Genomic DNA, 13,861 nt, shown 5'->3' with positions numbered 1-13,861 from the left:
GAGAAAAACGCCGAAGGTCTCAGTGATCAGGGAAATGTAGTCCTTGGGTCACGTGAGGAAGGTCCTCACGGGAATTTAGTGAAGGCCGTGTCTAATAGGATTCAAGAGCAAGCTGTGAGTCGCAGCAATCCCGTCAACGACAAAGCCGAGCAATCTGCTTCGTTAGCGAGCACAGACAACGCTAATACGGGAGAAGCGACCGTCTCTAGCCCTGGGGCAAAAGCTGCTTTGACAAGTGAGGTTGATGCTTCTGCTCAGGAAGAGACTAGTGAGCTTGTGGGCCAGAGCAGTCAGGGAATCAAGGGAGACCCTCCTTCGATGCGGCTGGCGAACAGTAGTAGCCAAGTATTGGACACAGCGCTTTGCTTTAAGGAGAGCGACTGCGAATCACCCGAGTGCACCGCTGAAACCAAAGGGCAGATCGCAACGTTAGCCATCGAGTGTGGTTTAGATCAAGTTGCAGGCCAGGGAGTTAGGGTCGCAGGGTCGATTAGTAAGCCTCAGGAGAGCAAGTTATGCTCAGACGAAAGTAAGGTGCCGTCAGAACAGTTGGATGCTGCGATGCGCAGTGCCTCACCGAAAGCACGAGCCGATAGTTGGAATTCAAGAGAGAAATGCGGCTCGGTGCTGCGTCGAAGAGCAGAGGCGAAGGGTGAGGTCACTGCAGGAAAGGGAGGCGCGCAGGAGAAAACAGTCAGGGCAGTTTCTGGAAAGCGGCCGCGCTCAAGGAGAGCCAAGCCAAGGGGTAGACCGCAGAAAAAGGACGAAGGACGGGCCCAAAACATTGTAAGGGTTAAGGCCGGTCAAAAACGTAATCGTCGGAAACTGCCACCGCGACACTCTAGATGCGATAGGCACCGTACGAAGGCCAGGTTGCCTAGGCGAGTTAATACAAAACGAAAGCCACCTGCCCGATTGTGGAGACACTGCAGAAGTTGTTGCGGAACGAGTAAAACTTGCAGCGGGCCAGAGAGAAGCACGCATTGCTACCTCACGAGGGAACGCAGCAGAACGCGCTCCAGTGAAAAAAAGAAACGAGGGAGTTTCCGGAATCGAGACGGAACACGCAGGCATTTCTTTTATACACGACCGTCACCCCCTCGCTGCTCGGACGTTGGAGACGCGCGGGCGGGGTGCGGAACTAATCGTTGTTGCAGGGCGTGTGGAGCTCTCAGGTGTCAACGCGCAGTTAGGCCCCTCGATTTTTGTCGGTTGTCGGCAGCTAAAGCCACTGTCAGTCTGCGACCGCGCAGGGCGCGGCTGAAGAATGGGCAACCCCTTCGAGTCGCGAAGTGGGTAGTTAGCAGCATAGTCTAAGAATGAGTCGATGCTGTTTGCTTTTTCTTTTTTTTCCTGCAGAAGGAAAAAGTTTCGAGCATATATAGTTTTGAAATGCTCTTTGTTAGTTTTCGCAGCAGCGGTATAGTGTTTCTTTGATGCAATGGGTTTTGCACCATGCACTTGTGGTAGCGTCCGCTGACACGCGGAAGTGCTAGTAAGATGGGCCATTGTGGGTCAATAGCATAAGCGCCTGTAGTCGCTTTGTTTTTATGACATTAGGGGAATTAATGTGACTTTGGCTGCGGTGTTGAGTGAATCTTTGCAGGGTTATGCAAGGTTAGGGTACTATGCTGCCATGTAGAATGAAAGGGAAACAAGCGTGTTCGTAATTGTCGTGATCATTACGAACTGACCTACGTTACAAAAAGGGGAGTCTCCAAGGTAATGCCGATGGCTTAATTCGAGGCCCCTAACGCAAGAATAAGCATCAAAGTTGTTGCTTACTGGTGTTTTTTTTCCTGACGTAGGATTCTGAACATATTGGTTTTGTTTTTTGTTTCAAAGTGAGACGGGTTTTGTCGTGTAATGTGCAGATTTGTGGACGCTTTCTGAGTGCTGCTGGACTACTCCCAGGGATTAAATGACTGAATGGGAGAGAAGGAGCCTGGCATTGCTTAGTGTGGATTGTGTCGTGCTTGCTGACTGACCGGTTGGGTTTTCGGCGTAGTTCTAACGCTAGCAGGGAACCGGTAATTTTGAAGTCACATTGCAGTGCCCTTTGTGAACCTGAACGTGCGAAGGAAGCCTTCGAGGTGCGCTGGGCTCAAGAAGCAACGAGAGATGACCGACTCCGCTTAAAAGCAGCCTCGAGCGACATCCCTCCAGACAGCGGATGCAGTCCCCTGTCCATCGGGATCTCCTTCTCCCGGCGGGGCAGTCTGTTACGTTTCGCCTCCTTCGTGAGAAAAAAATCGGCGTGGTAGCAGCGGAATGCCGATGAGTCGCGAAAGGCATGCGGGGTAAACGCCTGAATTAGCCACGGAAGCGGCGTCGGTCATCCACCCCGCATCTGGCCAGCCAGCTCTGCAGTACAGAAAGAAGTTAGCTGCCACGTTCCACAGTACTAGACATTCCAAGGGGCACATCAAGTTGACAGCAGCAACCGTCTTCCAGGGAGAAGTGGTCAACGACCGTTTCCCCTACCCCGAGCACGTGAGACCACATGAAAGGCGCAGGAATGCTGTTCGAGAGCATTCCAGAATCTGCGCGACGCAGAGTGCATCCTTCTCTCCCAACACGTGACGGGGACGTGTTCCCTATTGAGTGTGTGTGTGTGTGTGGGTGCCACAGTGAACTTTCAGGACCCTCCTTTCCCGACAAGCCCGCCCCCATCTAGGGAGCCCAGGGACAAGGAAGGATATAAAACTCGGCGCCTTGGACGGCCGAGTAGCTCCTGACCATCTGAGCTCATCGTCATGTAGCTTTGCTCCTTGTTTGCGAGACTTTCTGAGAGTTTTCTCAGTTGCTGTTTGTATATATGTAAATTCCCTTGTATAAAGTTCTTCTCCTTGTCTTTCCCCGTCTTAAACCTCGCCTCCGACCTCCCTCATCCCCTCTTCGACCCGACCATGCTACGAGAGTCGCAATAGTGCATGGCGCCTGGCGCGCATACGGCACGCGCTTGGAAAAACCTTGCTGCGTGCAATTCTACTACCTCGACTACAATTATTATCTATGCTACGAGTAGCAGAGACTTTGGTAACGATGTTGCATTGTCGGATTTTGGTTCATACGCTGTAACTGCGCAAACCGATCCCGGAACGTTGGCCTGATAGTTTCGCTTTCTTTTTCCCGTCCTCTTGTGCGGGCGCATCTGGTTTGTTGTTCAGACGGTTAGTTCCATTTCGGCCTAGTTCGTTATTTCTCCGCCAGTCATGCATTTTTGAAGTGCCCTTGGAGCATGGGCTTATTGCGACATAACACGCGGTGAGGATGTCGTCGCGTCGAGGTCGGGCGCTTCGCGCGCTCGGAAGAGTCCCGCTACACGTGATTCTACAGCCTCTGCAGCTGATTTTCAAGATGCTCCGAGCAGCAGTGACTCGGACGAAGATGTTGTAAAGTCCGATTTCGATTCTGCAGGTACAGCGCAGCTATACTTTGAGGGGACGCCTTCGTCCCCTGCGTTCGCTTTCCCTCAACTCACTAGTTCCCTGTGGTTAGCTTCCCCGCAGCGCACTCCCTTTAGTGGGGTTACTTTTAACTAACAGGGGAGGGCGCTCGCGTCTCAGCGACAGCAGCGCCACGGATGGCGTGTTTTGCCGCTCGCGCGCGGCAGAAGGCTCGGTCTCTTCTGCCTTCTGCTCGGCACCGGGATAGCTCGCGGACGTTGCGCGAGCCGCTTCGCTCTTCGCCGGCGGCGACCTCGCGTGGAAACGTGTTCCCCTCAGCTCCTCCCGTCCGGCCTCGGAGATATTCCCTCTGCCCTACCGTGGGCGAACATTCGCTCGTAACCGTGCTGGTGAGTCGGACATCCTCGATTCCTCAGTGTATTTTGTTGCTAGCTGGCGTTATTGTTGTTATACCAATAAATGCCTTGTTTGTGTCAGCCAGTGTGTCGTTCCTTTGTTCCCGCTCAGCACGGCCCGCCGTGGTCGGCGAGCGCTCGGTAGCGCTCGCGACCACGGGGTGGGGTCCGCGCGGTTTTGAACTGAGTCAGCCGCGCTTAAACGGGGAATACGTGTTCATCTCCCCCAATTTAAACCCCATAACTTACCGCATACTATATATCGCAAATCGCACCTATACTTTGTTGTGTTTTATATTTTTTTCAATTTTTTTTGTAAATTAAATGTTTCGATTTCTATTTTTTAAACCACGCTTACCAAGCTTTCGTTTGGCACATAACATTACACTTCCAATTTTTGTTGTTGGACTGCAAAAATCATATCAAGGGCACTCTCAAATGAGCCTTTTCAAGAGGCATAAAGAAAAAATTCTAGCTCGAAAACTATGCTAGTTATAATTTCAAAACTTTAATGCCATGTTTTAGAAAGAATTTTAATTCTTTTGTAATTTCTAGAATTTTTTTAGTACAAGTGTTTTGAAAGTTATTGCCATATAAACACAAAAATTTATTTCTTTTTCATTTTTTGTCGTGTTTACTGATTTTTTTTTCACAGCATTTCAAGCAGAACATGTGTTCAAATAAATTTCATTATAAAGTGCATTCTATCTCAATCATTATTATGCATTTTATATACTTTTATCTATCACACCTTTTCTAAAAAAGATTTGTCTGAGAAATATAAAAAATGGTCCTTTCCCGTGGTAACGAAAGAGTTAACTTAAGCTGAACCCTCTTTGTTAGCCTCCACGTTTCTACACACATAAAAGCCAGGCAGTCTCAACCAGAGTCCCTCGAGAAGGGCGAGGCAGCTGCGGCTGAGCTCAGCCTTGTCCTTAGCAGTGAGGAGGGGCTGAGAGATCTCTTGTGAAAAGCCCACGTGGGTTAAACACTTAAAATCCACGCAGGCATCACCTAAAAGTAAAGAAGGGTCCATTGGTATTTTGAATGCATATATCTCTGGGAAGTGCTGTCGTCTCTCTGTCTCCAATCTCAGGCACGAGATAAGGGGGACGAGGGTCTTAAAAGTGACCTCTTTTTATTTGTGGCTAGAATCCCGGGAAATTTTGCGCACAGATGCGTTTCTCTCGTCCGATTCCAAAAATGTACTCATAGTTGGTTTATAGCGCTGCGTGTGTCCTGTTCTCCCATCGGTGATGTCGTCTTCGCGCTGTGACCACGTTGCAGCAATCTGAGGATACCTACTCGCGGATCCTTCTTTCCATGGGCATAAGCAGCATTAGCAGATTTTGCCACCGGGTGTGGGTTGGCCCCAATAGTGAAGAGCGGAGGCCGAAGGGGCACAGAAACGCCTCCCGAATGCCGGGTGGATGGCCTGGCCACCGCGGGTGTTCCGTAACTCGACTTTTCCGACTATAAGGAAAGCAGCCAGAATAAAACCTAATCAGACTTATTTCGACATCATAGTGGTATGCATGCAGTGCTGCGGGTGCAGGCAGTCCCTCTGGAGGCTTGACCAGACCCTGCCAAATAACGCGTGGCAGAAAGAGCAGTGATGCCGCCTTGACCATTTCAGGAACAGTATTTCACTTGTGAACTGGAATCCTGTTTTCCAGCACACAACACCCGATGAATCATACAGTGAGCTCCTTCGGCTCTTTCTCCCAATTTATAATGAGTGTTTCCCTATCGTTGAGATAAAACCTTCAAAAAAAGCACGAAAGCCATGGATGACTGCTCGCTTGGTACGACTGGTAAAAAAGAAACACAAGCTCTTCGCGACTTTCATAAAAAGTAGAGCCCCCGCAGTGTTAGCCACTTATAAGTCGCTAAGGAACCGCTTAAACAGCGAAATTAAATCATCTAGGACTGCCTACTATAATAACTTGTTTAATGCGCATCTCTCAGACCGCCCGAAAGAAAAGTGGAGACGCCTAAATATTCTGCTAAATCGAAATAACCAACATCAGGACCTCGCGAGCCTAGTTATGCATGGCAAGGAAATCGCTGGGCCGTCCCTTGCAAATGCCTTCAACCAATATTTCACTGAAGTTGGATGCAGTCAGTACAATCCAGGTATGTCTAGATTTTTGGGCAACAGGCTAAACGAATCGATGTTTCTTGAACCAACCGACGAAGCTGAGGTTTACTCGGTGTGCAAAAGTTTAAAGAACACGACAAGTCTTGACCCAAGTAATATTCAAAGTTTACCTGTAAAATACGTACTACCTTTGATCGTGCCATGCCTTACACATGTTTACAATACCGCGCTTCGCACAGGACGTTTTCCCGCTGCCATGCAGGTGGCCAAAGTTGTGGTTATTTATAAAAAAGGTGATAAAAACGTTCTAGGAAATTACAGGCCAATATCTGTACTACCTTTTTTCTCCAAGGGGCTAGAGCGAATAATGCATCGACGTTACTACAATTTCCTACAGAAGCACTGTGTAATAGCCAACTGTCAGTATGGATTCACAAAGCATAGATCAACTGAGCATGCTCTGCTTGATCAAAAAGAATACATATTAAATAACTTCGAAGCTCAACACCTCACCTTAGGCGTCTTTGTAGACTTTAGCAAAGCATTCGATACACTGAATCACGAAACTCTGTTTAAAAAACTCGACCACTACGGTATACGTGGCCACGCCCTCTGCCTCATTCAATCGTATTTCAGTGCTCGTCGCCAGTATGTTGCTTTAAATCACTGCTCTTCGGACTTGTTAGCAATAACAAACGGCGTGCCCCAGGGCAGCCTTCTGGGGCCGCTCCTATTCAACATATATATTAATGACGTATGCAACATCAGTAACTTAGTTAAATACATCATATATGCTGACGACACCAGTCTATTTTTGTCCTCACCTGACATCAAAGAACTAACTAGCACCGCAAATACAGTTTTGTCATCATTATCTGAGTGGTCATCTTTGAACTCATTAAAAATAAACAAACTAAAAACTAAAGCTTTATTGTTCCATCCGAAGGGGCAGCATATAGGCAGTGTGCCACCTCTCTATTTCGACAACGCCCCCATTGAGTACGTGGAAACCTTCACATTACTCGGAGTGGTATTTACTGCTACTATGTCGTGGGACGCTCATGTAAGCAAAGTGTGCCTATCCCTTTCCAGATATATTGGGATAATTTCGCGAAATAAGCATATTTTACCCGCCAAAACTAAGCTGAATCTGTACTATGCGTTCTTTTATTCTTATGTGTCGTATTGCTTCCTTGTATGGGGACAAACCATAGCATCTAACATCCAGAAGCTTCTAGTACTGCAAAAAAGAATACTTCGCGTAATTGCTAATGTACCGTATGATGCTCCGGCACGTCCTATCTACCAGCAATACAGAATGATACCCGTAACAAGAATGTTCGATTACAGGTTTGCATCCTTCTATAAAAAAATAATAGCCGAAGACGACACATTTCTTTCTAGCATTGTGACACTTACACCACATCGGACACCGTATATGACACGACAGCGTATCATCTATTCATTACCACGATGCAGAACAAACTATGGCTTTTCCACACTAAAATACATTCTTCCCAAATACTTGAACACGCCCTTTTACGACATGTTGCTCAGCATGTCTGTCTCGGCTATTCGAAATGTGTTTGCAAGCTAGGTCCCACAGTATGCGTACCCATGTATAGAATTCTATTGCATTGAACCGTAAATGTTGTGTAAAAATTTTATTCTGTTGTGCGGAAATACTACTTGTCCATGCAAAATGAAAACAGTTTCCTTTCATGCATTTAATTAAAAAAAGTTTCTTTTTATGCACGTATTTAAAAAAAAAATGTTTCCTTTTATGCATATATTTACATGCCTTGTCTCTCCGTCTACCTTGCGTTGTTACCAGTGTATGAAGTAACCATCATAGTCGCTACCAAACTGCCTCTTTGTAGGGGTGGCGAGGCTTGTCAAGCGGTCGTAATGACTGCTTTTTTCTTGCCGCCCTCAGTTTTTGTAAAAAAAGCTGAAATAAAGTGATTGATTGATTGATTGAACACGTGTTTTGGGAACAACGCAAAAGGTTGAGAAAATTCGAAAGAAATAGGTAAAAAGGTAATGGGTAATGGGAAACTTATAAAATGGATGCCCTACAGAATCTCCTTTCACAAAAAGGGGGAGCATACCGATTTAAGGGTGGCTGGTAAAGTGTATTCTTATCGTCCGTTATTCGTGCGAGTGCGGGGTACTACCCAGCGGTGAGTGTTACATGTGTTGTATACATTGGCTCGTAGTGTTAATGAGGCAAGGTTTATGAGGTCTCTGTCATCTCTCGATATGCCATTGCGGTAGCGTGAAGTAAGCATATATTTGTGCAAGGTGATGACATAGCGGTGACAGGCGCAAGTTTTAATTGAATGAATTGATTTTGTGTGGGCGTAAAATTTAGCATTGGTAATGTCTTTTCGGTAATCTAAAATATTGTTAATGATAGTTTCATTTCATTTATTTGTCCCTTAAAGGCCCGAAGGCATTACATAAGGAGGGGGGGGGGGGCGTACATACAGGTTGGAGGGTAGTGGCAGAGAACACACAAAGAAAAGAAAGGGGGAAAAATACACGGGGTACAAAAAGAGTACAATAATATACAAACTAAAAGCAAGAAATAAACATACAAAAAGAAAACAAGGAACAGTTGGCACTCCGGTGTCGCAGTATGAATATGTTTATGAGAAGTGATTAGCCAGTTTCTCGCGGAAAAGGCGGCGATCGGAGCATGTTATTACGTTGTCGGGAAGGCCATTCCAGAGCACTATGGCGTCGGGAAAAAATGAACTGCTCATTGCGGAGGCGCGGGTTTTAATGCGTGCGATTGGGTTACTGTGGTTTAGGCGGGATGACGTGCGTGGGGGTGGCTGCAGCACCAAATGTCTTGGTAAGCGATAAAAGAAAGAGTGAAAGAGGCATAGACGGGAAATAACACGGCGAGTTGCCAGCGTTTGAAGGCCGAGGGATCGTTTTAGTAATGTTACGCTGGTATTTCTTGAGTACTGCGATGTAATGAAACGGGCGGCGCGATTTTGAATGGCTTCAAGGTATGAGATGAGATACGATTGGGATGGATGCCAGACACATGACGCGTACTTCAATTTAGGACGTACGAATGTTGCTCCGTAGTGATGCTCGTACGTACGTAGTGATGCTCCAAATTAAGAAGCAGTAACTCACCATGGAAAAGAACAAATTATAGACCAGCAATGTAATGCTCTCAGGCAAAAGAAACCGTAGTCGCGACATCACGCCGATAGTGCGGGCGAGTTCAGAACGAATGTGGCTAATACACGAGCTCCAGCGCATATTCTCGTGGAAAAATTATGGCCATGCTCATTACTTGTGATGTTTTTTGTGTTATAGGGGCCAATATATAGGCCGATATTAGTATCTATGATCGCGTTTCGAGGGCGAAATGATACGGCTTTGGTATTAGAGGTGTTAACACTCAACGAATTTTTAATGATCCAGTTGCATAGCAAAGCGAGCACCTGACTAGCTTTGACCTCCATTTCAGGCAAGGACGAACGGGGAAAAAGCAAACTAGGGTCATCGGCGTGAATCACTAAGTGGGTAGCTGTGTCTATTATGCCATAAATGCATTTGTTAAACAAAAAGGGTCCCAAAATGTCGTCTTGAACAACACCTCAGATTTTCAGCTGAGATTAATTTGGACCTGCTGCTGGCGCCTTCAAACACCGCCACTGTTGGCGACACTCGTGCCAGCCCTGTGTCTCGTGGATATTTTTTCTCTGGATGTCCCATTAAGCCTCCGGTTGGGTCTGAGGATACTCGTGAAAAATGTTGGCATTACTGTACGGGCGTTCAGCTTGAAGAGTGAAGTCATCAGCAAAAATCGCTTTTCACGCAATTATTTTTTAAAACATTTGCAAATTCCTTCACAAGTTTGGAGCCCACAAAAATAAAACTCGGGAAGCACGTGCCCTCAACCTACCACAATGAACCAAATATACGTGAAAACCGGTGCAAAATGACGCTAGCAAGCAGCGTCAGTGGCAAATAAGCGAACTAAAAAGGCAAGTCAAGAGGCTGGCACAGCAGTGCAGCTACTCCCGAGCCTTCCTCTCTTGCGGCATCGGTCATGCAAGTCCCAGCGGCCGGCACGTGTGGGAGTTGGTCCGCAGAGTACGACATTTAACGCAGAAGGCTGTTTGGATGGAGAGGAGGACACAGTAGTAGTGCTAGAAAACAGGGACGGCCGGGTAGCAGAAGACAACGCCTGTGTTGTCTTCTTCTACCCGGTCGTCCCTGTTTTCTAGCACTACTATGTCCGCGCAAAGTCCTCCCTTCCAGTGCGTGCGCTGAGGGCAGCACGAGGGAACGTGGCGAAATTGGCGAGGAGCAAGTCCTCTTGAAACGGGTTGAAGAAGCGTAGCCTGTTGGTGCATGCAAGTGGAAAACCAGCGGGAAGGACGCGTTCACAAGGAGGAGCGTTGTCCTGTGCACTCCTTGTGAACGCGTCCTTTCCGCTGGTTTTCCACTTATCGAAATGTAATTAAGCAGCAGTAGTTGATTGTAGCAGGAGTTAGTTTGTATTATGGCAGTAAGGCACATTAAAAATCGCATCCCGTTCTGCTCTGCGTTTGAAAGCCACAACAAGGCCCTGAGCGGGCCTTCACGCGTGCACGTTATGGCAAGCCTGGACGTCTAGCTTTCTCACTGGCTCGCCCAGCAAGTCACCGACCTTGACAGCTGTATCCGTCAAGCTGATTTTGCGGGGATTCCCTTGACTTGTGTGCTGTCTCTATGGCGGCGAGATTTTAGTGCGCGTAAACTTTTCCTTCCTTCTCCTACAGCGCACGCCTGGAGCGCTTCTGTTGCCCCGAGTGGTCGACCATTTAAGCGTACAACAGTGCGATATGACACGGCAGAAACAGCTATGGCGGCGCTTCGCCGTCTGCTACGACTGGCTTTCTCTCGCTTCGCGTCCCACGCCAATAGTCCTCCCCAGCCTACCAGTGGAGACGCAGCGCGTGCAGGAAGGCGGACAGGCCCTCCATGACGAGCAGGACGCTGACGGTGAGGCCGGCCCAGGCGGCGAACACGGCGAACAGGGCGGCCGCGCCCACCAAGCCCGAGGACATGGAGAGGCCGATCTTCATCACCATCGTCCACAGCACCTCCGAGAGCTCTGCGCCGAGCGATTCGCTGTCACCAAGCTCTGACAAGGGGCGCCAATCTGACAGCCGTGTCTTATTTCTCAAAAAAGTTGCCACGCAACAGGAAATCTCTGGGATTAAAAATTGTGTTTGGGGAAATAAAAATTCGAAAATTAAGTTTTCATTTCCTCAGACAATTTTTAATCCAGCCAATTTCTTTCAGAAATAACGAGTAACAAATATTTTTTTCAGAAATAAGACACGAGGAACGGATGAATGCTCAGGAGCACACACCTTTGGGCTAGTTGGTTCATAGCAGACACGTACAAACACACAAAAAAAAACACGGACAGATAAGATACTTGGACAACACGACCGTTTACTTTCAACTGAAGGTTTAGAAGTTACGACTCCGTGTAACTTCTATGTATCTTTACAGAATGAAATTCAATACTTCTGTTAGGTTGCGTCAGCTTGTGTTTAAGGCTATAGGAGAGTCTATATTAACGTATGGTGTCACTGTTTATGGCTCATGTGCGTTGTCTAGAAGGAGCCAAATCGATAGATTACTACACAGAATTTCCGCAAACATTTTGTATGGCACGTCTAAGGAGACCTTAGATAGTGCTGAAAGAATGATTGCAGCTGATGTGTACTTCATTCAAGATTTATTTACACATGTAGTAATTAGTAGAAACTACTTTTCTAATAACTTTAAGCTTCCTGTGACAAACCTAAAATACTAAGAAAAGTATAGCCGTTTAAGCTTCCCAAGATATATACACACTATGGAAAAAGGTGCCGAATGTTCTACATCCCCTTCCTTTTTAACCAGCTTCCAACAAAAATACTATCATTGCAGACTATCAAAGAGGTCAAATCACAAGTAAAATTCTGGCTAGTTACGTCTAGAACCTTTAAACCTTTAAGACTTAAAGAAGCAGGCTTTCCTGGCGATGTTCTTGTGGCTGTCGCAGAAACTCTAAAGAAAAAGTTGCACAAAGCAAGAGAACACACACAGTTATCTAAGATAGATGTACCCGGACAACAGAAAAGGAAGTTTGAAGTTATGCCCTATGTACACAGGCTCTCGCACAACTTGAAGAGAGTGGCAGCAAAATTTGGTATTGATGTAGTATTTTCAGCTCCCATCAAGCTTGCAAAGCTTTGCGCTCTGGCAGATCATGACAGCGCCAAGAATTCAGGGTGTAGCACAAAACACAAGAAGCCACACGTCTCATGCGCCACAGATATTGTTTATCAGATCCCTCTACGCTGCGAAAGTGTGTACATTGGGCAGACGGGCAGATGCCTAAACGTGAGGCTGAGTGAACACGCATCTTCGCTTCGTCAGCAAACTGATGAGCACTTGCCAAAGCAATGCAAGAGCTGCCCAGGTTGCTTTCCCTCTTTGAACCGCACGAAGATTTTAGGAAGGGGTAAAGATCGATTGGCGAGGGAAATCCTGGAAGCTCATGAAATATCACAACGCGGTAATGACACACCATCCAACACCATCTATTTATCTAATGGAAAAATAAAGAAACTTTCTAAGACGCACTTAATATTTGTAAACAGTTTCATGACCGGAGGCTATTCCACGCCTTTTCATCTCTTTTTTCTTTTTTTTCTTTTTCTTTTACCGTTTTTTTCTAGTTTGTCACAGTTTTGTCATTCTTTCAAGTTTGCGCATGCGTGTCTTTGCTCGAGAAGGGATGTGTCTTTCGTTTATCGATTTCATTCAGTTGTAAGTTGTAGCCACGTCCTGTCCTCATCTTTCTCTGTCCTGTTTTAAACGCTACGTTTGTTCGTTCAGATTATGTATGACCAACTGGCCCCACAGTATACTCTGTTAAACTTTAAAACGGTAACTGACATAATGGCTCGAAACACTTTGAAGGTCTTGTTGATATGTGTTGCGAAGCACGGTTGCTTTTTTTTGTTGTTGTTGTTGCATCCTCATAATCTATGTATTTAACCTACTTTTTCAGTGTGTACAAGTGTGATTGTTGTTCCTATCAATATATGTTTTTGTTTCTTTTTTTTCTTTTATATTGCAAACCATGTAATTTTGTCTGTACTCAGTCTGCACTTTGTTTGATTGCCGTGGCCCGCCCACAAGCGCCCTGTCTTACGCTTCCGCGGGCACACATACTTCCATGTGTAAATATGACAAAATAAATATGTATGTAATAAATAGACAAGGAAAGGGGAATGAGGGGCTCGTTATAAATATGAGAGAAGCCAACAGCCACAGAAACCAAAGGGCACAGGTGATTTTTAATTTTATTTATTTATTTTGTGGTGTTGATCAATTTATAATATTACTGAATATGTTATCGGTTAAAGATAATTGATTAGAAAAGCAGAAGAAAAAACAACCACATGCCGCCGGTGGGATCCGAACCCACGACCTCCGAATTACGCGTCCGGTGCTCTACCTCTGAGCTACGGCGACGGCTGTCAAACCTTCTGCTTTCGGGGGTATTTGTGTTTACAAATAACCTAACCTTGGGAATGTTCACCAGCGCCACCCACGTTCTTAAGCGGCGGACGTGGCACGTCCTGAGGTACCGCTGATGTGACGTAGAACGTCATCGAACGGTGAGGGTGGAAGCTGTGTGAGAACCCTCTTATGCTTCCTAAGGCATCAAGGCTGCCAGAACCGAGGCCCTCGTTAAGCAATTAAGCAGACAAGGAAAGGGGAATGAGGGGCTCGTTATAAATATGAGAGAAGCCAACAGCCACAGAAACCAAAGGGCACAGGTGATTTTTAATTTTATTTATTTTTTTTGTGGTGTTGATCAATTTTTTTTCTCAAGTTTCAAGTTTATTTAAACGCACATAGTAATACAAATA

At 46.3% G+C, this 13,861-nt stretch overlaps 2 protein-coding genes across 7 annotated transcripts in view; one reads left to right on the top strand and one right to left on the bottom strand.

Annotated features, from left to right (window-relative positions):
- LOC149327683 (V-type proton ATPase 116 kDa subunit a 1-like) overlaps positions 1-13,861 on the bottom strand; it is a 633,463-nt gene that overhangs the window by 47,889 nt on the left and 571,713 nt on the right. For all 6 annotated transcript variants that reach the window (XM_089562560.1, XM_089562563.1, XM_089562561.1 and 3 more), the window contains one exon: positions 10,860-11,034. In XM_089562560.1, the coding sequence (XP_089418686.1) occupies positions 10,860-11,034 (175 nt within the window). The remainder of the gene's footprint in view (positions 1-10,859; positions 11,035-13,861) is intronic.
- Positions 6,887-7,516, top strand: LOC149327689 (uncharacterized). The gene has a single exon (XM_089562675.1). It carries the CDS (start codon positions 6,952-6,954, stop codon positions 7,501-7,503), a length of 552 nt encoding a protein of 183 aa, XP_089418801.1. The 5' UTR covers positions 6,887-6,951; the 3' UTR covers positions 7,504-7,516.

Source organism: Amblyomma mixtum, chromosome 10 (genome assembly GCF_055824585.1).
Source record: "Amblyomma mixtum isolate Tamu chromosome 10, ASM5582458v1, whole genome shotgun sequence".
NCBI lineage: Eukaryota > Metazoa > Arthropoda > Arachnida > Ixodida > Ixodidae > Amblyomma > Amblyomma mixtum.
The sequence above is the reverse complement of the archived record's forward strand: the minus strand, read 5'-3'. Positions and strand labels throughout refer to the sequence as shown.